Raw genomic sequence first — 23,162 nt, 5'->3', positions numbered from 1 at the left:
TATTTTATATGCTTTTATTATGAGTACAAAATTTAAGAAATGAAATTAATAATTGTAGAAAAAGAAAAAGACGAAAACAATAAACTTTTTTCTTCCTTGTTTCGTACGCTACCACACCATAATACATCTTCAACGTAGTAACCATTTTTTTTTTTTTTTTTGGATTCGGCCATGACATAAATGGTGGTACACTTTCACGCGTTCAAACCTAACAGAAACGTAATCGCAACGTTCTTCTCCCAAAACGCACGTTATAAAGAAGTCCTTTCTCTCTTCTTTTTGTTTTTGATCTTGTTGTTCTTCTTCTTGGATTTGCAATCTGTGGTGTGAAATCTGGTTTCGAATTAGGTGAAGTGGAATCGAAGAGTGTTTCAATGTCGGAAGGGTTCGCGATCGAATTGTACTTCGATCCGGCGTTGGAGAATCAAATGCTGAAGGCGTGGAACGTTCTCGCGCGCCGACAAATCACCACTCACCTCATCGAGATGAAGTCGCGCCCTCACATAACGCTCTTCTCCGCCCCCTTTCTAGAACCTTCCAAGCTCGAATCGCTTCTCAGAACCTTCGCATCCAAGCACGATCCTCTTTTTCTCTCCTTCTCCTCCGTCGGCACCTTCCCCAACGACGCCGACAACCTTCTCTTCCTGGCGCCCACGCCCTCCCTCTCCCTCCTCCAATTCCAGTCCCACCTCTGCGACGCCATCAGAAAAGAAGGTATTGAGATCTCCGACGACTTCGCCTTCGATTCCTGGATACCTTACTGCTCGGTCGCACACCACGTCCCCAAAAACAGAATGCCCGAGGCTTTCTCTCTCTTGCGGGAACTCAAGCTTCCGGTTTCCGGTTACGCTACGGACATCGCGCTCGTGAAGTTCTCTCCGGTTAGCGAACTCTTTTCCTCTGTGCTCAGCAACAATGTAGATTCCTGAACTCTTTTCTTTAAACATTAGTTTGTAGTTTGTGGCTGAAACGAAACGAGTTTCTCCATTTAACTAGAATAAACTGATACTTTACTTGTAGAATTTTTCTCATATAATTTTTTTTCTAAATTTTTTAGCTGATTTTGTTATTTTTCTCTAATCTAATCGAAACTCTTATGCTAAAACTTGTCTAAACGTGTTCTTAGCTTAATTTTATAGGTTTAACTTAGCTTATAATTTACTTGATTCCTAACACTCATTTAAAATTTAAAATTTAACTATTCATTTAGTTTTATAATTGCACAATTTTTTCTTTTTACTTTCTATACTCAAGTATCGTTTTTTGGTTTATGTTTAGTCAATATTTTTAATGTTTTTTTAGCTTCTACGTTTTAAACTCGTAAGAATTAAAAGACATTAAAATTAACATAATAATAAAGATAAAAACTGGTGATTTTTAAGTATATAAACTAAGAGATAGAATTTGTTCAATTATAGAAATTAAATGAGTAATTAATCCAAGCAAATGCAGGTGAAGGTGCGATTGTGTCACTTAATTTCGTCCAAATTACATAAACCATGAGACTTTTGAGTGATAATTTAACATACGTGTAGGTGATTAAATGGTAATAACAATTAAGTTATAGAGATCTATTCTTATTTTTCTTTCGTTTAGGAACTAAAATGACAAAGCTTCATCTCTATACAGAGGAGCACTTCAGACTTTCTGTTTACACTTTTAATTTTTCTTTTTAAATTTATGAGAACTTTTGTTCCATTGACCTTATTTAATCTGTTTTATTTCTCTTTTTAAATCATTCTGAGGTTTAAATTTGATTTTTGTGGGTTCCCCAATATTTACTCTAATACAAGGGTCTTATCAAACTTATACTCTTATTAATCCTTTATTTGGTTGATGATAAAAATATATACTTCTAAGATAGAAAAAATTTTATTTTTATTTTTATAATCGAAGGTCTTATTTAAGACTATTAAGTTTTATTATTTTATGTCATGTTAGGACTTATGAAAGAGTTTAAGCCATGAAAATTTGAGTTCTGTTCCTTTAGGCATTTGATTGTGAATACTTTTAACAAGAGTAGAGAGTTATGTATTTCTTTATTTGATGGTTTACTGTACAAGATTGTTGTTGGAATATAGTACTTGGTTCGATGTATGATGGCCACTGCAGAATTTACTATTCATTTTTTAATACATGGTTTGATGTCTTACATTTAAGCTCAAGATACACGAATTAGAACAACATTTAACGTTCTTTCTAGTCGATCAAATATTTCTCCAACAAATGAATTTGTAAATAATTAATATAATATTATTAAAATTAAAATACAAACTAAAAATACTTTTTTTGAATCACATCAATCATAGATAATATAAATTTTCTACTCATTCATTTACAATTCCTTAATCCCAAAACATTCCTCCTTTCTCGCTCATCGTTTCTCATCCTTTCTGCTCTCATTTTAATCCAAACAAAGCATTAATGAAGGTCGGAATTTAATGAATACTTGTTTGAAAACTACTAAATAGGGCTCACATAAACAGATTTTTACTAAACTAGAACGTAGTTTATCCGCTACTTTACTATAGGAATCCATGAAGATTTTACTCAAAGCTTGTTTCTCATTTGCTCAAAAGATAAATATTCATCTTTATTGAAGACTAAATTTTCTAGTGAACTGAGGTAAATATGCCTCTACTTTACAAAAGTTGGTTGAGCATAAAAGCCAAAAATTCCTTCAAAAGAAGTTTGTAATGTGTCCAAGTAAATTATGTTAACTATTGAATTATAGTGAATTCATGAATTTAAGTAACATCGGGCTACGAATTTATATACCAGAATATATATATACGACAAAAGGAATCAGAAACTATAAAATGGTATCACTCAAGCCCAGCAACTACTTCCATCAAACTTCACTTTTACCCAACCTTAATAATCAAACTATACCAATCAGATCACTCCCATAAGGCATGGGAGCACAGAAGAATGAAAAATCTAGTCAAACTAACCCTACATTCTTTCTTGGTACATGGATACTTGGTATCAAGAGAAGAACACCCCCATGTTCCATCCATCAAATAAATTACTACTAAGATAAAAATAAACAATGGTCCATTTGTCAGTACAAGACAACACCATAACTCTAGCTGCATCTGTCCTCCATTTCCCTAAATATCCAACCTTACAACAAAACTGCAACCATGACCACAGTTTAAAACCTCTATGAAGAGCATATCCAAAACTCTCCACTATAAGCTGTTATACACAGGTACCTAACCCTCTATTTCACAGGTACCTAACCCTCTATTTCACAGTGTCTCAGCCCTACCAACTTCTCCAGGTCTTCCAACCTCGTTCATTGTTCCAGCACATTTCTAACAATTCAGCATTCAACCTCAGACACATTACCAATCCATTTGAAATTCACCATCAACATTAAACTATTCCTCAGACAAAGAAAAATAAAAACTCACCAAAACCAAATCAACAAGGGAGCAAACAACAGAGATAAATTCACAAAGTTCCATCTATCGAATTTGGTGTTCCCTAACACCATAAATCATTACAGCAAGAGAATTTCAGGAGGAACCAAAACCCTCCCAAACCATTCTCACTTCGAAAACAATCAAACGCAGTTAATCATCTAATACAATATTACTAACTTAACATTAACAAATTAAAAAAAAAAAAAAACTAGCAACTGCGGTGTACTTAGGCATAACCTTAGGTCAGGAGTCTACATTATTACCGAGCACAAAGGAGAAGAGTTCGCGAACCGGAGAGAACTGCACGAGCGCGATGTCCGTAGCGTAACCGGAAACCGGCAGCTTGAGTTCCCGCAAGAGGGAGAAAGCCTCGGGCATTCTGTTTTTGGGGACGTGGTGTGCGACCGAGCAGTAAGGTATCCAGGAATTGAAGGCGAAGTCGTCGGAGATCTCAATACCTTCTTTTCTGATGGCGTCGCAGAGGTGGGACTGGAATTGGAGGAGGGAGAGGGAGGGCGTGGGCGCCAGGAAGAGCAGGTTGTCGGCGTGGTTGGGGAAGGTGCCGACGGAGGAGAAGGAGAGAGAGAGAGGATCATGCTTGGATGCAAAGGTTCTGAGAAGCGATTCGAGCTTGGAAGGTTCTAGAAATGGTGTGGAGAAGAGCGTTATGTGAGGGCGCGACTCCATCTCGATGAGGTGAGTGGTGATTTGTCGGCGCGCAAGAACGTTCCATGCCTTGAGCACCTGATTCTCCAACGCCGGATCCAAGTACAGTTCGATCGCGAACCCTTCCGACATTGAAACGCTCTTCGATTCCGATTAACCTAACTCCGATCTCTCTCTCAAACTCACGCAGACCCCACAGATTGCAAATCGAAAAAGAAGAAGAAGAAGAAGATAAGAAGAAAGAGGAGTGCGTTCTTTTTCTTTCCGACTCTTCGCACCCTTCCACAGGTACTCAGATTTTTCTTATTCAATTATTTGTAGTGTTATTTCTTTTGCATTTTACACAATAAATAAATAAAAATAAATATGCATGCATAATGTTAATAATTATTATTTTTATATAAATAGTGGACTAAATAACAAAAATTATACACTAACATTAACTATTATACGAATAACAATTCTTAAGACATTTATTGTCAACAATTAAGCTAATTAATCGACTTTTCCCACATATAAAAAAATAAATGAATGTAATATTCGATCTAAAAATAAACTTATAATTTTGAGTTTTTTTTTTTTTTATCTTTATTTAAATACATGTCCAAATAAATATTTCATAATTCCATCTCAAAAATTAAAGTTGTAGTAGATAACCTATAATTCCATTTCCTTGTTCTTTCACGATAATTCTAACACCTCAATAAATTACCTCCCATATTTATAAGTGTTTGATAAAATGAGGATTAATTTCTTACCTTCAACTATAATATCAATTATCTGTTTAGAAGTCTTTTCTATTATTCAACTAGCCACTATTTAAAAAATGAGTGAAATGTATTTTTTTTCAAATTTGTAATTGTTAGAAATTTAAATTTACTTTAAGTTTTACATTATATATAAATGAAAAAGTTAAATATAAAAACTCATTTACTTATTAGTTATTATTAGAGAAAGTACATTTTATATTGGTTATTTATAAATTATTACATCAATTAAAATTATGATAAATATTAATGATGTAAAAATATTAATTTTGTGTACATTATTACAATAATATGGTTTCACTATCTATAATGTTAATTCATATATAATAATCGATGTAATATATCTTTTGGATTAGATATAATACATTGATCATTTTTATGAACCAATATTATATGTGTATTTTTTCTTTTGAACTGAGTGTATTTTTTTTAAACAAAAATTTCAATTTATATAAATTCAAGATGTAATCAATCATAATTACAATAAATAGTTAGAAAAATAATATATATTACTTTAGATACCAACCTTTGTTCAAAAGAAAAATCAACTAACACTTCAATTAATTAAAACATAATGTTTATATATCACAAAAAGCTACACATAATCTTTACTTAGTCCAAACTATATCTAAATAGAGATTTGATTCATAAAACTACGAAATGAATGTTCGAAAATATTCTTAGAATAAGATTTTGGAATGCGTATGGTGCTTAGATAATTTCATTGTGGAAGTTCTTATTGTTTCCCTAAATTTATTCTCAACAATTCGTCATTTCAATTAATTTTTAATAAACAAGATCAAACGATTAGAAAGACTATTGTGAATGTGAAGGATTATGAAAAAAAGATCTAAGAAGAGATGATGAGTTGTTAAAAGGTGGTGACGTATCTCAAGAAGTCATTATTAGGAACATAACCAAAAGAAGAAGAAGAATAAAAAAATAAAAGTTCTTGAGTTTGTTTTAGTGAATAAAATCAACTCTTCTTAGTTTTTACTTTACTTTATCCTCAAGTTTATCTTATTTCGCGTCTAATATCTTTATTAGGTGAATAAGAAACATTTATGGTAAAGGAAAACAAACTAGAACTCAAGGAAACATGTTTTTTGGACAAGAAAAGATTAATAAGAAGAAAATACGTGCATGTGCCAAGCGTCGCTAGAATCACACCCAACATTGCACAATCAACAAGCAACTAGTGTTGTAGGGGAGCCCAACGCTAGGCAACATTTCTACAAAGAAGATTATTTTGTAGTTTATTTGGTTGCACTCGATAATACTGATATGATGTTGAGTAATGACATTGCTGAGGGTAAGGGGGATTCCTCATTCTACACGAATAGAATCACCTAGGGCACCTGAGAGAGGTTCTTGGAGGTTGTTTGAGGTGTTGGAAAGCTTTCCCTATTCTCCATGGGCCTCAATTTTCACCCATGGCGTTTTTCCCCTTTTGGAGTTGAAGAGGAAGATGAATTGCAATTTGGAGATGGACAAGCGAATGAGAGGTGCAATTGGAGCATGAAACAACTACCAAGAACCTAGGGAGAGGGCTTACATCTTCTCTTTGGTTTCCATTTCTTTCCTATCTCTTCATTTTGTAAACCCTAGGTTCTCCACCATGGAGAGTTAAACTTATTTTTGAGATTAGATGCAACAAATTAAATCTTGTGTATTTTGTGATGTTAATACATATGTTTTTCCATTTCTTTGTTGGTATTTGACCTTTATGCTTAATTCTTGTTGTGATTTGATCATCCATTGCTTGATTGTAGTTCTTAAGATGTTGGAGAATGTCTTTTATACCTATCACTAAAATTAAATACCTAATGGAGCTTGTACATAAGGATAGAACATGATTCATAGTAATCTTAAGACTCTTGAGTTCAATGCATGATTGCTTGTTGATGATCAAGGGGTTGAACTTTGATGAGTTGTCATAAGCTCAAAGTTCCTACAAATAATATTTGAATAAATTTGTGAGTTAATTTTGACATGAACTTGAAATTGAGATATTTGTGAATGCGTGAGAATAAAGTAAATGAAATATAGTATTGACAATTGTTATATAACAGACTAGAATAGTTCCATTTAAAAATATGAATCTAGTTATCTAAAGAAAAATAATCGACAAAGAATATTATTTAATCAAATTTCAATAAGTTTTAGATAGATTAGAATTTAACAAACATGCTTTAAAAATACATAACTACATACACTTTTATTTTTTACTTGAAAATTTTAAGATAGAAACAAAAACAAACTATAGTATTTCACTCAAACTCAAATACACTTATATTTTGAAGGGTTAAATATGTTTTTAGTCCCTATACTTTGCAGCGATTTTGGTTTTAGTCACTCTTTCAAACTATAGTACAATTTAGTCTTTCAACTTTAGAAAACTCTGGTTTTAGTCCTTTTTACCAAATTTTTTTAACTTTATTTACTGTTTCAAACGCGTTTCTCAGTTAACATTGGAGCAAAAATGTGTCAAACAGTGTAAACAATCCAAATGCTATAATGTAACGTGCTTGAAATAGCAAATAAAGTTTAAAAAATTTGGTAAAGAGGACTAAAACCAGAGTTTTCTAAAGTTGAAGGACTAAATTGTACTATAGTTTGAAAGAGGGACTAAAACCAAAATCGCCCCAAAGTATAGGGACTAAAAACATATTTAACCCTATTTTGAAATAAGACTGAAAACATATAGGTCGAAACATAGTGTTTTACAAGATACAAATATACATATTAGTTCAAACTTAACAAAAGATAGATCCAAATAAAACACATAAATATCGAAATTACATTAATGAGGAACACGAAGGTAAAGAGGAATATGATTGGGTGAGTTTGGAAGTGAATCCCAAACTGAGAAAGCACTAGAAGAGTTCAACCACTTGTGTGTCATTTCAGGATAGTGACGATCAATCACATCTTTCAAACTCTCAGTTGTGTTCACCCATTCAAGTCCCTTTTTAGTGTATGTTTCTTCATTGTAGTTGCTTGTGAAGAACCTATCAGCTTCCAGCCTCCTGCAAATCCACAAACAATGTTTCATTCATTCCCTTTCAAAATCACTTCACAAAAGAATGTCCAAAAATTACACTTAAAATCACACAATGAATCCTTTAGAATATTGGTATTTTAACGTTATTCCTTTTACCTGCTTGCCATGAGGAGGAATATTACAAAAGCTGTCTCACTGATTGCAAAACCCTTTATTTTCTTTTCTGCCATGAGACCTACAAGTAGATCAAGTTCTTCAACATCATCTCCATATACTTCTTCCAATACTTTAATTGCTTCCTTATCATCAGTTAGATCTTCCCACTTTGAGATAGGTATTAACAGTAATGACCTCCTAAACTGGTTGTATCTAGCCACATTCCTTTCCCTATCCCTGTAAACTGCATCATAATTTTAGGGTTAATAACTAGATATAGGATATATCTAAGATTAAAACTATAAATAAAATTTTACATATATATGTATGTATATATCTTACTTTCAAGAGCAGCCATGTCCACATGTTCAGACCTTTCTGTGCCATCAATGTTCTGTGGTACAAGGTCTCTTAGCCACTCTGGATAATTCCAAAGCTCTAATGCCCCACAAGTTTGGTGACCCATTGACACAAGTTGTCTTGCAACTCCTATTTCTGTTAGTTTCTTCTCTCCAGGTAGTCCAATCAAGTTTTTCATGGGAATTCTACAATACCAAATGGAGAAACTTTTGTCATTAAACATTTATAATAGATCAGTCATTGACTATGATAGTTTGAACCCTCAAGTAGATGACAAATTTTGGTAAAGATAATAAAATGCTTAAAATTATTGAGATAATCTAACTTTATAGCTATTAAACACACCCTAAATGGATAAGATTCTATTATCATACTCTTTGATTACTGGTGGAGATTTGTTTGGCCCAGGAGTTGCAGATACATCTCTCAATTGCAGGTTATCAGGTAGGAGTGAGTGCATTCTATAGACACTCACAAATTCTTCTGTTAAAGAGTATGAGACACCGTGATTTTCTTGCTTCTTCATACCAACAAATCCTCCTAAAATGGATCCACCAACATGTCCAAATGTATCCTTAAATTTCTTCCCCAATAACCCATACCTGAAAAATGAACAATAATTTCAAAAAAAAGAGAAATAAATTACGTTTCATTTTACATTTTGAATATAAAATAAAACAACATCTTAAAAAATAGTACAAATACTATTCCATTAAAGTATTATTTCAGAAGATAAATTTTTTCAACTGTGAGAAATTGTGGGGGTGTTGAGAGGCTTACCAATTGACACGCATCCCTGCAAGTAGTGTATCTGTTTTAAGAAGCTCCACAGTCCAATCAATGGTGTGAACCTTTGCAATCACAGCTGAAGTCACCAATCTTGCATGGCGATAAAGTTCTTCATCATTCAAATGAGGGTAATATTTCTGAAAGAGTGCAATGAAAAACAGGTTATGCAGTTAGTATTTTCTTTTCATTAATGAGATTGTTTTTAAAGTTTAAGTGTTTACTGTTTTTTCCATGATGAAATTTGTGATTATTATACCTTGAGAGAATCACAAACTGCATTGTGTTCTTTAATGAAAAGGGACTGCAGAGTTGAAACACCAGCCCAACTGTTGCGGACGTCACCTGCAACTGCTGTTCCATTTTCGTTATGCAGAAGGTTTCCATCCTTTGATATCTTTAGCTTTCCATCTTTGAATGTCCTCACTTTCTGTAAAACTTCTCCATTGCTTCCATACACAGCACTTGCATCCCTATTTCACCGACCATATCCTCACTTAATGGAAATGTCTTCTTCTTTTTTTTCAGGCAACTCAGTGTGTTCATAAACTTAAAAACTACACTTGAGTCACAATATAAGCCATTACTGTCAAAACCACCCCACCAAAGATATTGACACAGTGTAAGACAACCTACGTATAACCAAATCACAGAACTTTCGCCGACCCTTTGAAGTTCAAAGTGTTATTAATATCTATTACTTATTTTGTACAGATACCTGTGATCATTATCGTGTCCCCTTACATTGAATATGTGCATGCATGTACGTGGGCACCCAAAAGCCAAACCATTACACAAGTTGCAGTCTTTAAATTTAAATTCTACTTTTCAAATTATAAGTTCTGTCAGTATCATTGCTAAGTACATTCCTAAAGGACATTTCGAAAGGACAAATTGATGTCAAATAACCTTTTTCCATTTCTTTCGAAATCTATTACAATATATAGGTGAGATCTAATCCGCATTTTAAAAACTAATTTTTCTGAAATTTAGTCAGTCATAAGAAGTATGAATGATAAACTTATCAACGTTAACTTTTAACTTTTTGCTCAGGCAAAGTGCAGTAGAAATCTTACCACCAAGGTGTTCGAATGTTTAATGATCCGGATTTGATCTCATAGAATTCAGTGCGAATTTCCTTAGTCTTGAAGAATTTGAAAGATTTTAGAGGGCATTGGCTTGCAACTTCTTTTGGTGCAGTGAGTTCAATCTACATATATGTATCAAAATTCCGTGAACAAATTAAATATCTTCTACTGTATATCTAAATAAAAAAGCTCATTATGTGCAGTTATCACATAAATAAATATTTTTAATAGACAAATATAAATATTTTTATACATGAAATTTAAAAGTAATATTGAAATAAGTTTTAGAAATTGGTTACAGTGTCATAGAGTTAGGACCTGTTTGGTATCCTCAAGATGATCGATCCAATCGTGAATCATAAATTGAATCCAAGAAGCTCCAATCACATTGAATTGCTTCCCTGTTTCCTTGTATTTCCTCCTGGCTAGTAGTTTTGTGGCTACCACCATTGGATCAGGCTTCAATAGCTGCACACACACACAAAACTATGCCTTCAAAATTCACAATCATCAAGGAACAAGTCAACAAACTATAAGTTCATCTAGTAGTAGAAACGCTGATATTTTATGAAATTATAACTAGCATTATATATGTATGATTGTGGACCTTTTTCTTCTGATGAACAGGGAGCATATTTCTGCCAAAGAAAGAGCCTTGGCTGCCAGCAACTTCATTGAAAGGATCATTATATTTTCCATCAGCTGTTCTGTATGGAAAATCTGAAGGGCTGAACCTAATCCCAGTTGGTGTTGTTCCAACGTTGAAGAGGTTGTACTCTTGGTGAAGGTGTCGTCTGATAGCCAGATACAATAGCCCTAAGAAAACAGGCAGACGAGGCCATATCCCCAGCTTGTCAATGGAATGAACAATCTGCATGAAACAGACTCATTTCGTGATGATCACAACTTAATTAATGCTTTGAAAATGATGTCATAGTTAATACTATCACTAATGTAACATCTATTCATGTTATGATAATATGACGTAGAAGGAATTGTGTGTATACAATGAAGAGAAAAGCATCTATTATGGTCATTTTGGCCACTGCTTCATGGAAGTCTTTGTGGACGAACTGGTGAAGAACATTTGCAAAAAGGTTTCTGATGGGATCCGTTATCACAGACCACATGTTTGCTAAAACGAAGATATAATTAATGAGTTTGATATATGAATGTGTATAGTTTTTTAAGGATGCATTTGCATTTAAAGGCTTTGGCTGAGAAGTTTTATTTTCATTTTTGCATCTGGCATGAGGCTGAACTCACCACACGTGGTCATCGAAAAACAACTATTTTCTTGTCTTTTTGTGTGGAGAATGTTACAGAATTTCATCATATAACAAAAAGAATTTTGATTACTTTCAAACATCTTTGTCCTGCATATTTTTCTCTCTTTTATAGAAAAATGGTTAAATGAAAGACGTAATCCTTAAATATATCTTTAAAATCGGATAAGTGTGACCGTAGTGAGTTTGCAATATAGATTGAGTGGGAGTGTTGAGAACTGTGGCGGTGGAGCAGTGGAAAGCATCTGGAAGAAGAAGGGTTATATTATAACAAAAAGTGAGCAATTCGGAAGCTTAAAAGTGCATTCCGGAATACAGGTGGATGAGTTCCAGAATTCTTAATCCGGAATCAACTAGTTAATCTGACAACACAATGTAAATCCTATTCTACTATGCAGAATTGGTTAAATTGGCTATATGAAAGCGAAAACATGTTTATAATGATCCTAATTAATTAATGGAACAAAGAATTTAATAAAAGAAATTAGTGAATTGAAAATCCTAATTCTAACCTAACATAGTTAACTAAAAATAATTCCAAAACTGTGTGAACTGAATTGTAAACAAACTCTTTTAAGTTTTCTGATTTTGGTCTTTTATACTCTAGCCTAGGAAGAAACCTATTAATTGGAATAGTCCATAGCTAGTCTCGTTAACTGCTAGTTACAGGTCAACATCATGTGCAATCTGTTCCAGCCTTTGCAAATGTGTTTCCAGGTTCTCTAGGTGGCGAGTCAACCAATCAGCTCAACTTCTTCACAGACTGTTCCAGGTCAACACAACAAAATAGAGACTATGTGACGAGTTACAAGTTTTTTATGTTACTAATATATATAGAGTTGTGGGTAGTGTAAGAGCCTTAAAAAAAATTATAGGGCTATTGGGCTCTAATTTGACAAGCCAGGCCCATTGACTCAAGGACACTTGAATCTTGGGAGAGGTCCTTTCCTTGCAAGTCAGATTTCATTTTATAGATTCATCTCTCTCTAGAACAGAAACCTTGCCCTAACTCAAGTGCTCTGATTTCTTTCTAGGTTTCCTGCCATTTCCACCGATTGAATATTAATTTGGTGACATTTCCTTGCTCCTGGAGTCTAGAGCTACAGAACCATCCGATTGGTTTCGCGTTTCATCGGGTAAGTAGACTTCCCCCTTTCCCTTCACTGTTTTGATGTCTAGGGCATGCAACTTTACAGGTTGCTTGCTACTAGCATACTTTCCCTTGTGTTTCCTGCCAATTCAAACTTTGAGGACATTACTTTATCGCCAATTTGGTGATTGTAGGTTCTGTGAGTCCAGCACTGTAAGGGTACTTTTGGGGCATGTACTGTGAACTGTGTTGAGCACCAAAAAGATAAGAGGAGCTAACTATATAGATAAATATATTGCTTATTGATTGGTATTTTGATTGATGGGAATATATGTTGAACTGGTTTGTGTAATGGTTGATATGAAAATATGCTGCTTTTGTAAATGTAAGATGATATGCCCTGGAATATTAAGCATGAACCTGTGGATTTGGTATTGTATGTGTTGGCTTGTTTTGAATGGATGGGATGTTGGAAATTGACATGCTGAACATGTTGTGGTTACTGGAAATTTGATTGTACTGAGGATTTGATGAAGGGTATGGGCTGTGTAGAATTTTAGGATCTGTGAGGGGAAGTGAAGTACTGACTAGGGGTAATTGAGGCTTAAGAACACTGTAGTGCAACTAGGATAATTTAAATAAGTCAATTGAACCTGTTAGGAACCTTCTTTGTTGGTAGGATAGAGGAAACCTAAAAATCAGAGCTGGCACATCCCTGATCATAGAGTAGCCCTGGCCTGGTCCAGTCAGTTGTGACTAGTCATATGTGCTGGTGCCGAAGGTGAGTCTGATGCGTCAGACATCTATTTTCTCTCCGGTGACCAATTGAGGTGTAAGCGGGATTGGGGGAAAAAGGGTAGATCTCTATGATGTTCAGTTAAGCAGATTAATAATTAGGAACACATTATAGGTGGATTGGAGGGAAGTGAGAGGGTGATTTTAAGCATTTGGGGTTTTGAGTGCACTTGGACTGTTGGGGCAGTCTTAGCAAGTGAATTGTGACTTGTTTGAGTCACCAAATTGGTCAAAATAGGGACAAAGTGTTAGAATTGAGTTTGGGGTCCTCTAGTTATTGAGTTTGATGTTGGGAATAAAATTTGAGTTAGTTTAGTACATCTAATTCTTATCGAAATAACTAATGCAATACTTTACTTTCATCTATAAATATGTTTCTTATCAATATTAGTCTTACAGATTTTAAATTGTTCATTTGGATATGTTTTAGATGCACCAAAACTAGAAAAAAATCAGTTTGCTGTAAAAAACTGATAAGAATAATCGATTATCTCAATTGATAATCGATTATCTCACTTGATAATCGATTATCTCACTTGATAATCGATTATCCTAGTCATAACATCATATTTTCTTCAAAGTTCTCGTAAATAATCAATTATTATAAATGATAATCGATTATTACATATGATAATCGATTATTACATCTGATAATCGATTATTGTTGTCTAAAAATCATCCATAACAGTTTTTGGTGGTTTTCGGGGTTTCGGGTATCATTTTTGGACGTTCTTTAGGTTGTTTTGGGGGGTTTTGACCCTTCTGAAACTGTTGGTGATGGTTTCAAAGTTGTTTTCTTTGTCTAAGTATGAGTTTACGAGATCTTGTGGTGTTTAGTGGTTCTTCTGGGTTTGTTATTGTTTGGAAATGTATGTGGAATGATTTCAATGTAAATTATGATTGAGGTGATGTTGTTAACTTGAAAGTATGTGACCATAAAGGTATATGAATTAGGGAAAGAAATAAACATGGTTTCAAGGTTATTGGTGGTGGTTTAATTGTAAAAATCTCTTGGTGAGATTTTTAGTGTTTTAGAATGAAAGTAGGAGCTCAGTCTTGGGGTCTTCTTGACGCTCCAAAGGTCTTTCTTCTCATGTAGAGAAGGCTGACCATGTGGTGAGGAGTAGTAGGAGGTCTTAGTCTTGGAGGTTTCCATCATGCTCCAAGGCGCGGAACAAACTAACCTCGTGAGTGTGGCAGGGCGGGGGAGCCCAAGGTGGGGGAGCCTAAGTATCACAAGCCACCACGGGTGCATGACTCGCCATAGCTCGACTATCATTCTAAAGTCTGGACGAGTCAAGTCTAAAAGATAACATGTTAGGACCTGTGTTGTATATATTGCCTTGCTTGTATATACTTTACTTGGGTTGAATCTAGTATGTTCATGTTGGTATAATTGCATGCTTTTTATATAATTAGCTCACCCTTACTTGCTTGTGTTTGTGCCATGTTTGCATTGTTTTCTTTTGCGATGTTCATTCACTTGGATGAGAGTAGATGACGAGGAGGTTAGCTTGGAAACAACTCTTGACGGGGATGGCAGTCTTGCAGTTTAGTCCACCAGGCTTCACTTGATTAGCCTTTTATTTTGAAGAACTTATCATGTTCTAAGTTTTAATCCCTTGTATTTTCCAGGGAGGAACTTTAGTACTCCATTTCCAAATTCTAAATATTGTTTTAAGGATGACTATAATCCTTTAATTAACTATCATTCTATTCTTAACTGCTTTATAATATTATTCATGACGTTTTAATTATGTATGCCCTTTTTATATAATTGGAATATAATTAGAATGTCACATGTAGGAAATATATGGCATGAATTTAATAATGTTCCTTGTGTTCTAAATTAAATATCATATTATATAGTTTCAATTGTTATGCAACTGATTTTCATAGATATAAATTTAGCATACTATCATGAATTAATTAAAAGTTTTTAATAATATTGTTTAAAAAAAAGCATACGTTTTACACGTCGCATGAAGTATGTTTATGATTTATTAGAAACTTTATTAACATTCATGTCCGTCTAAATTCAAGAGATAAATTGGATTTAAAATAGCTTTTAACAATTCTTTGAAAAACTAAAGTTCTTGAAACCTGTTTATAAAATATTTTAATCAATAAAAGAAAATGCAGAAATTTAAATAAGATCATATAACAAAATCTGAGTCTATATCTAATTCTTCTTCAACAACCTTAATTGAAAAAATTAAAAAAAAAAAAAACTTTCAAATGTATCCTTACACACTTTAATACAAAGAATTACAAACAAAAGAGACTCAACCAACACTCACTCTCTCTCTCTCACAACCTTGCCTCCTTAGCCAAGGCAACTACAAAATTTATACCAAAAAAAACAAAATCTGGATACACCACTATGTGCACATCTCACATATGAAAACCACCGCAGTCCTCTTGGAAACCTGTAACCACTTTCTTCCTTTCTTCTTGGAACCTTCTAGATCTTTCAGATTTCAAAATGTAAAATGTTTGGTTGTACTTCAAAAATGTTTAAAGACAACTTTTTGTAATTAAAACAAGTTAGAATATATATATATATATATATATATATATATATATATATAATATAATATAAAAATTGATACATTTAATCGATTAAATTAATTTCTTAATAGATTAAGCCCAATTTTCTGTTTTAATCTAATCGATTAAAACTATAAATTTTGTAATTTGTTAATTCAACAAATCATCTTGTAATTTGTTAATTAAACAAACCAGCTTTATTAATCTTTATTTATAATCTCATTTATCTTTTAAAAACTTAACAAATTAGCTTTATTAAATTTTGTAATTTGTTAGTTGAACAAAATTTTATTCTAGAATAATGTTACTATAACTTTCTTAATAAAAAGCTATCAACAATATTGTTTTTTTCAAATTTTATGAGACTTTCTTAATATTCAAATTGAATATATATATATATATATATATATATATATATATATATATATATATATATAGTCAATTTAACTTTAAAGAATAAATAATTTTAAGTACATTTTTTTTTAAATACTTAAACCTAACATAAATGCTAATAAAGACCCTAACAATCATAAACATAATCCATGCTTGTAAAGCTTGAGGGACATACTTCTAGCTCTTTTTCAAAAATTAAAACAATATTACTGAAAACATTTAATTAATTATTGGAAGTGTGTTAAAATTATATTCTTAAAAAGAAATTTATGTACATAATAATTGAAATTACAAAATATCTAAGACTTAAATTATAAAACATGGTGCATTATTAAATTCATGAAAAATAAAATTATAATTATAATTGTATTTAATCAAATATACTAATTATTGAATATTAACATTAATAATTCCATTTAATCAAATTTATTACAGAATTCTTAATTCTGGAATAAATTTTAGTTTTTGATTTTGTTAATTTTGTAACATCCCAATAAATATATAACAGAAGTTACAATCCATTTTAGGAGTTAACATGAATAATAAGTGAGAACAGTGGTGAATAAGTATAGGTGGATGAAGGAAGTAGAAATAACACTGAAATTTTAAAACTGTACAATAGTGAAGGCTGAATATAGATTTTAGAAGTTCGACCGAACGGTTTTACAAAACATAACCGGACGGTTATCTATACTAAAAGATGAAAGAAAACTATTCTAAGGACCAGACGGTCCGACACAGCTCTCCGGCATGGCTTCCACTGCTTGCTCGACATGCACAACATCTTCCAAGGTATCCTCTAAGGTGTCCTCCAAGATACCCTCTGCTCACACCCAAAAGGATGATCATTGCATTGAAGGGAATAACCGGACGGTCAAATACCGAACGACAACATACACAAAGACAGGACAGATAAGGGTAAGCTTATGTAAATTTAATTAATCATTTCAATCATACAAGTAAACATACAAACCGAAACCAATCAACATTTCATACACACAATTACTACACATGCATACTACGTTCCTTTAATCATGACCGACCACTAAGACACTGTCCGGACGGTATGAACCACGTAGCTCGACGTCCCTAGCACCCGGTGTGGTGTAGTAGTTGCCTGAACTATCAACTGCCACCCGAGGTTGGTCCTACAATGATCATCTGATCTTATGACCGCGGACCTCCTGTCATTCCCACACATGAGTAACCTTTCTCTACATGAGAAAGCGTCATCACGGAATATCAGGATCAGGACGACAACCAGAGTCTGACCATGTTCATACTTTACCAACCATCACCAATTCATGAGACATTCCTCCATTGGAATTCCCTTACTTAGCCAAATTCAATCAATGTTCATTATCACGTTCACAAAAGAAGGACGTTAAGAAAATGACCGGACGGTCAATGATAGAATGAGAGATTTGAGTAAACAAGAAGATTGGACCGGATGGTCTGACACAAAATAGAACCAAATGCCATAGAAGGATTTATGAATAGTTGACCGGATGGTCCGGCAATAAACAGGACTAAATACCACAGATTGAATTATGATTAATAGTGATCGGATGGTCCGACAAGGAATAAGACCGGACACCAAAGGATGGGCTATAAGTGATAGTCATCCGGACGGTCTGGCAAGGAATGTTATAAACCGAACGTTTTTAAGGATTTAAGTATTGGTATAAGACCGCTCTTAACATGGTCGAAGGCTAGGAAGAATATTAAATTCAAATGCTTCATAAACTAAGTGTTAGCCTAAGGCCGAACACTTGTAAGACCGAACACTTGGTTTATGACCAACGTTCTTAAGTAATTATCAATAATAATATTAAATGAACCAAACTGAATTTAGTAAACTCACTATGCCGAACCGTCCGAATGGACCGGATGGTAAAAAGGGGAGTACCGAATGATCCTAATGACCTTCGATCACAAATTCATATTTTCTCTAAGTTTCATCCGTTCATACTAAATACAGAATTTAAACTCAGACATATCATACAATTCATACAATAACATATCACATTTTTATCATGCCATTAAAATCATCAAACATACATTAGATCCAGCAACCAACCATACAAAGAAATCATAATTAAACTTTATAAGCTTCCCTTACCTCTAATTCCAGCTAGTACGTTTAATGTTGGTTGGCAGCAACTATCTCTTCTAAGGTTTCTAAAGCTCTAGAATTAAATACAAAAGTAGGTTCAGAGAAATGGTTTAACAGTTACATGCAAGCTTTACTGGTGCATGCATGCAAGAAGACCAAGTAACTTCAAGGGTCCGGAACACTTACCAGTTCAGAATGAGGTTTGGATTGGTGCAAGTTGAAGGGCTTGGTGCCGGTAGTAAGAACCCTGAATGGATGCAAGTGATCGGAGAAGAAATGAAGGTCAGAAATCTAGAGAGAAAGTTGGGAAGTTTAGAGAGAAGAAGGAGATTTTGAGTTTTCAGGAAGTTGGAGTTTGAGGAAGAAGAAAGTTTGCATGAGAAAAGTGGCGTCAGGTTTCAATCTCACCTTAAATACTGCCTCCACTAAGAACGTCCAGCCCATTCCCAGCTTGCCACCTGACTTCCACTTCCTGGAAGTTCACATTCCTTCTACTATTACACGGATCACGGGGAAAGGGAATTAATTACTAGCAGAGTTGGTCTCCCACTTATCAGGGAAGATCGGACGGTTTGACATGTGTACCCCACTAAGGAGGGGTATTAAATGGGGTGTGACAAATTTTACTATAATTCTTTTAATTAGTCTAAACCAATATTTAATTTATTTTTCTAATGTGCATTTCAACTTTTTCAATTAGTGTTTTTAGGTGTTGTGTGATGGTACAATTCACTTGAGAGTCTAACTGGAATTATTTTTGAACTTGAGATAGTTTCTTAATATTAATGTTCAAAAATTTATATATTTGATTAAATACAGTAATAATTTAATTGTATTTTTCAATGGTATAAATTTAATAACGCTAACTGTATTCTAAATTAAGTCTAAGATATTTGGTAATTTCATTTATTATATTACTAGTAGAACTAGTTTTCAAGGATATAAATTTAGCATACTTTCATGAATTTACTAAAAATTTTCAATAATATTGTTTCGTTTTTGACAAAGAACAAGGCATATGTCTTACATTATGCATGAATTAGGCTTACAGTTGATTAGGGTCTTTATTAACATTATGTCTTAGAATTTTAAAAATTAAATCATAAGTTTAAATTATTTAACTTTAAAATGAAAATGATAATATATATATATATATATATATATATATATATATATATATCATTCAATTTAAATATTAAAAAAATCAATGAAATGTGAAAAGAAATTATGTTGATATAATTGTTCTTTTATTTCGATAAAATTATAATAACACATTCTAGGATGAAATTTTGTAACACATTACCAAATTTAATGACTTCTATTTATTAAGTTTATTTAATTAGGTCATGCAAGACTATAAATAAAGATCAATAACTCATTAATTTCGTATGAACATTCAATTATAATGAATATCTTTATTTTTGCTTACATAGTGTTTTTTTTTTTTTTTTATATTATACTACTAGAGAATTTGGTAAATTAGAAGATTGCACAAACTAGACATCAAGATTCTGTCATGAAAATATCTCAATGACAACAAAAGCAAAATCCATAAAATTTACTATACATGGATTATGGCCATCTAACAATTTCTTTTCTCAACCATCTAATTATAAATCCAGTGAACTATTAAAAAAATACTGAAGTAAAGTTTTCATTTAAATTTATAAATATAATAGTATTTTGATTTGATCTTGGAAAGATGATACCTTTTATTTTATGAATATGATATAAATAATATAATCTTTGTTACAATAAAAAAATTTATCAAAATAGCAACTATAATAAAATTTATTTATATAACAACCAAATCAGTAACTGAAATTTATTTTGTCACAAGAGAATCTGAGAGTTCTAGAATCTCCAAATTTAATTCTAATGATATTATTTATATCGTATTCACCACCATATAAAATAATAGGTATCATATTTTTAATATCATATTAAATTATTATTTTATTCATAAATTTAAATGAAAACTTTATCTTAGATGGTTATAAAAAAATTTGTTAGATGATCATAGACCATGTATAATGAACTTTATTGATTTTGCTTTTGTTGTCATAGAAAGATTTTTGTAACAAAATATTGGTAGTCAAGTTGGTGAAATTTTCCAATGACAAAATCTTATAGTAATACATGTAATAAAAAAAATTATAAAAGAAAAAAATAAGATATTCATCATCATTTAATGTTCATGGAGAAAATATGAGTTATTGATATCTATTTATCGTCTCATGCATCTTATAAATGATAATTAAACAAACTTAACAAATGATCTTTATTAAATTTTATAATCTGTTAATGGACCAAAATCTTAGTATGGAATGTGTTACTATAATTTGGATCAAAATAAAAAACTATCAACAATTTCTTTCCCATATTTCTTGAGTGACTTTCTTAATATTCAAATTAAATATATAATCAATTTATATCATATAACTTACACAAATTACAACATTTATCACATATATAGAATTTAATATCATTTATATATTTCACAACATCACTATCATTTCAATCGTTTCAGTCATAGGCACACATATACATGTACAACCCTTATTAGCATCATAAAAACAAAAAACGACTAAGATTATGATAAGAAGCACGAATCCCACGGTCGTGTATATATCAAAACAAAACCACTGCACCTATGTAGCATCAAAAGAGTACCCCAATCAAATGCAATTAACATCAAAAGAATCGAAACAGCAGATGCAATCGAGGATCGTCACACCACCACAAAATGAACTCAGAAAACGCAAGAACATGAACTGGAAACAAGCCCAGAAAATTCACAATCAAACAATCACAAACATGCTACCAACGAATAAAAAGAATAGAGCAAAACCCAAAATTATATTATATTAATCCGACCACTACAATCCATAATGAGCAGAAATAAACTTCATCAATGAAACCAGTTACACAATCAATCAATGATTTTCCAGAACCTCACTCCAACAACCAAAAACGTCCTTCCTCCCATTGGAAACAGGTCTTGTCACCAACATTCTAGAAAGGCTTCCTTCGATTCCACATAAAACTCACAGAATTCATAAAAACAGGTACAGACTAAAATCACATCTACCCAAAACACAAGTTCCGGAACACACCAAATTCGAACTATTATCAAACAAAATTCTAAGCAGTGAATCTGACAGAGACCAAACTATAAAGATAAAGGGATTAAAACAGGGGATACAGAGCAAGGTCAGGAGAGGATCGGGCTTACCTGAGATCGGAGGCGAATTGTCCTCATCGACTCCGGAAACGGAGGGGGTGCGCGGCGACTCTATGAAGGGGCGCCGAGAGGAGAAGCGAACGGGCCAAGGCAAGGGCGGCAAGGGTTAGACGGTGCCGAGAAGACGAACATTGATGGTTGGGTCTATGAAGAGTGAAAATGAAGTGGATCCTGGAGCTGTGTTCTCGTGATCGTAGAAGAAGAAGATAAAAAATTGGAGAGGATTCGGAGTGTAACGATGAAAAGTTATGTATGGTTTCTGATTTTGAGTGTTGGTGCTTTATGTTATGCCCATGACAACTTTGATAATTGTGTCACGTACTGGAGTCACAATTGCGGAAAGAAAACAAATGAAAGAAAGGAAGATTGTTCCTCCCAAATAAGCTTCTATCTCTTTCTCTTCTTTGTTTCTCTCAGCCCACTCACATGCATTTTTTTTTTTTTAATAATCGTTTTTATTTTGTATATAAAAATAATAAAGTAGTGAAATTGGTAAGTAATTAGATATTATAAAAACTAAGTTGTATACTTATAACTCTCATTATTAAAATAATTGTATTGTATGTATGTTTGGTTAATTTTTTCACGATTAGTTCTTTTAATAAGTTTAATTATATACTGAGTTTTTGAGTTTTTAAGTATCAGCTCTTTTAGATAAGTTCAATTAGATCGAATTATGACAAACTGAATTTTTGTAGGTTAAGTTTTTATAGGTTAAGTTGTCTAAGATGAGTTTTATTAATTCGAGTTCCTTTAAATCGAGCTTTCTTGAACTAAATTCTTCTTGGTTGAACTCTCAAGCTAGGCTATCCCGATCAAACTCCATCAATTGAGCTCTCCTAGGCCGAGCTCCTTTTAAGCCAACCTTTTGCAAGCTGAGCTTCTTCAAGTCAAGCTCTCATAGGCTGAGTTCACTTAGATTGAATTCCCCAAGCCCAATTGTCCAGTTTGAGCTCCTCTAATCGAGCTCTTAGGGTCGAGATATTTAAGCAGAACTCTTATAGAGCGACCTCTTCTAGGCCGACCCCTCTAGGCTGAGCTCTTTAGGTTGAGCACTCCAAGCTGAGCTCTATAGGTTGAGCTCTCTAGGCTGAGTTCTATAGGTTGAGCTCTCTAGGCCGAGCTCTATAGGTTGAGCTCTCTAGGCCGAGCTCTGTAGGTTGAGCTTTCCAAGCCGAGCTCTTCAGGCAAAGCTCTCTAGCTCGAGCTCTCCAAGCTAAGCTCTACATCAAGGCTAAATTCTTCTCCAAGAGCTCTCCATCAAGGCCAAGCTCTCCCTTACAACCGAGCTCTCCCACTTGGCCCAACTTTCCCCAAAGTCGAGTTCTTCCCTAAGCTGAGGTCCTTCAGATCAAGCTCGGTAGGTCTAGCAGCCTCAGATGGAGCTTATCCAGGCCAAACTTTCGTGTCGAGCTTCCGCGTCGAGCTCC

The 23,162-nt window shown here is 33.2% G+C and overlaps 3 protein-coding genes and 1 long non-coding RNA gene across 4 annotated transcripts; 1 reads left to right on the top strand and 3 right to left on the bottom strand.

The window, feature by feature from the left end:
- Positions 1 to 17: 17 nt before the first annotated feature.
- Positions 18 to 1,154, top strand: LOC106768687. Its single transcript, XM_014653958.2, has one exon. The coding sequence runs from the start codon at positions 375 to 377 to the stop codon at positions 927 to 929; it is 555 nt and encodes a 184-aa protein (XP_014509444.1). The 5' UTR covers positions 18 to 374; the 3' UTR covers positions 930 to 1,154.
- A 2,277-nt stretch (positions 1,155 to 3,431) lies between these two features.
- On the bottom strand, positions 3,432 to 4,402 carry LOC106765212. The gene has a single exon (XM_014649752.2). It carries the CDS (start codon positions 4,227 to 4,229, stop codon positions 3,675 to 3,677), a length of 555 nt encoding a protein of 184 aa, XP_014505238.1. The 5' UTR covers positions 4,230 to 4,402; the 3' UTR covers positions 3,432 to 3,674.
- A 3,115-nt stretch (positions 4,403 to 7,517) lies between these two features.
- On the bottom strand, positions 7,518 to 11,449 carry LOC106775070 (alpha-dioxygenase 1). The gene is made up of 10 exons (XM_014662111.2): positions 11,266 to 11,449; positions 10,866 to 11,129; positions 10,577 to 10,726; positions 10,247 to 10,380; positions 9,430 to 9,643; positions 9,165 to 9,310; positions 8,759 to 8,986; positions 8,367 to 8,569; positions 8,025 to 8,268; positions 7,518 to 7,893 (listed from the first exon to the last, which is right to left on the bottom strand). The coding sequence occupies exons 1-10, from the start codon at positions 11,386 to 11,388 to the stop codon at positions 7,668 to 7,670; spliced, it is 1,932 nt and encodes a 643-aa protein (XP_014517597.1). The 5' UTR covers positions 11,389 to 11,449; the 3' UTR covers positions 7,518 to 7,667.
- Positions 11,450 to 16,975: 5,526 nt separating this feature from the next.
- On the bottom strand, positions 16,976 to 22,118 carry LOC111241784. The gene is made up of 2 exons (XR_002668070.1): positions 21,724 to 22,118; positions 16,976 to 17,195 (listed from the first exon to the last, which is right to left on the bottom strand). It is a non-coding gene; the product is annotated as an uncharacterized LOC111241784 (long non-coding RNA).
- Positions 22,119 to 23,162: the final 1,044 nt, after the last annotated feature.

The sequence above is a fragment of the Vigna radiata genome, chromosome 1 (assembly GCF_000741045.1).
Source record: "Vigna radiata var. radiata cultivar VC1973A chromosome 1, Vradiata_ver6, whole genome shotgun sequence".
Lineage (NCBI taxonomy): Eukaryota > Viridiplantae > Streptophyta > Magnoliopsida > Fabales > Fabaceae > Vigna > Vigna radiata.
This window is presented reverse-complemented; position numbering and strand designations above follow the sequence as displayed.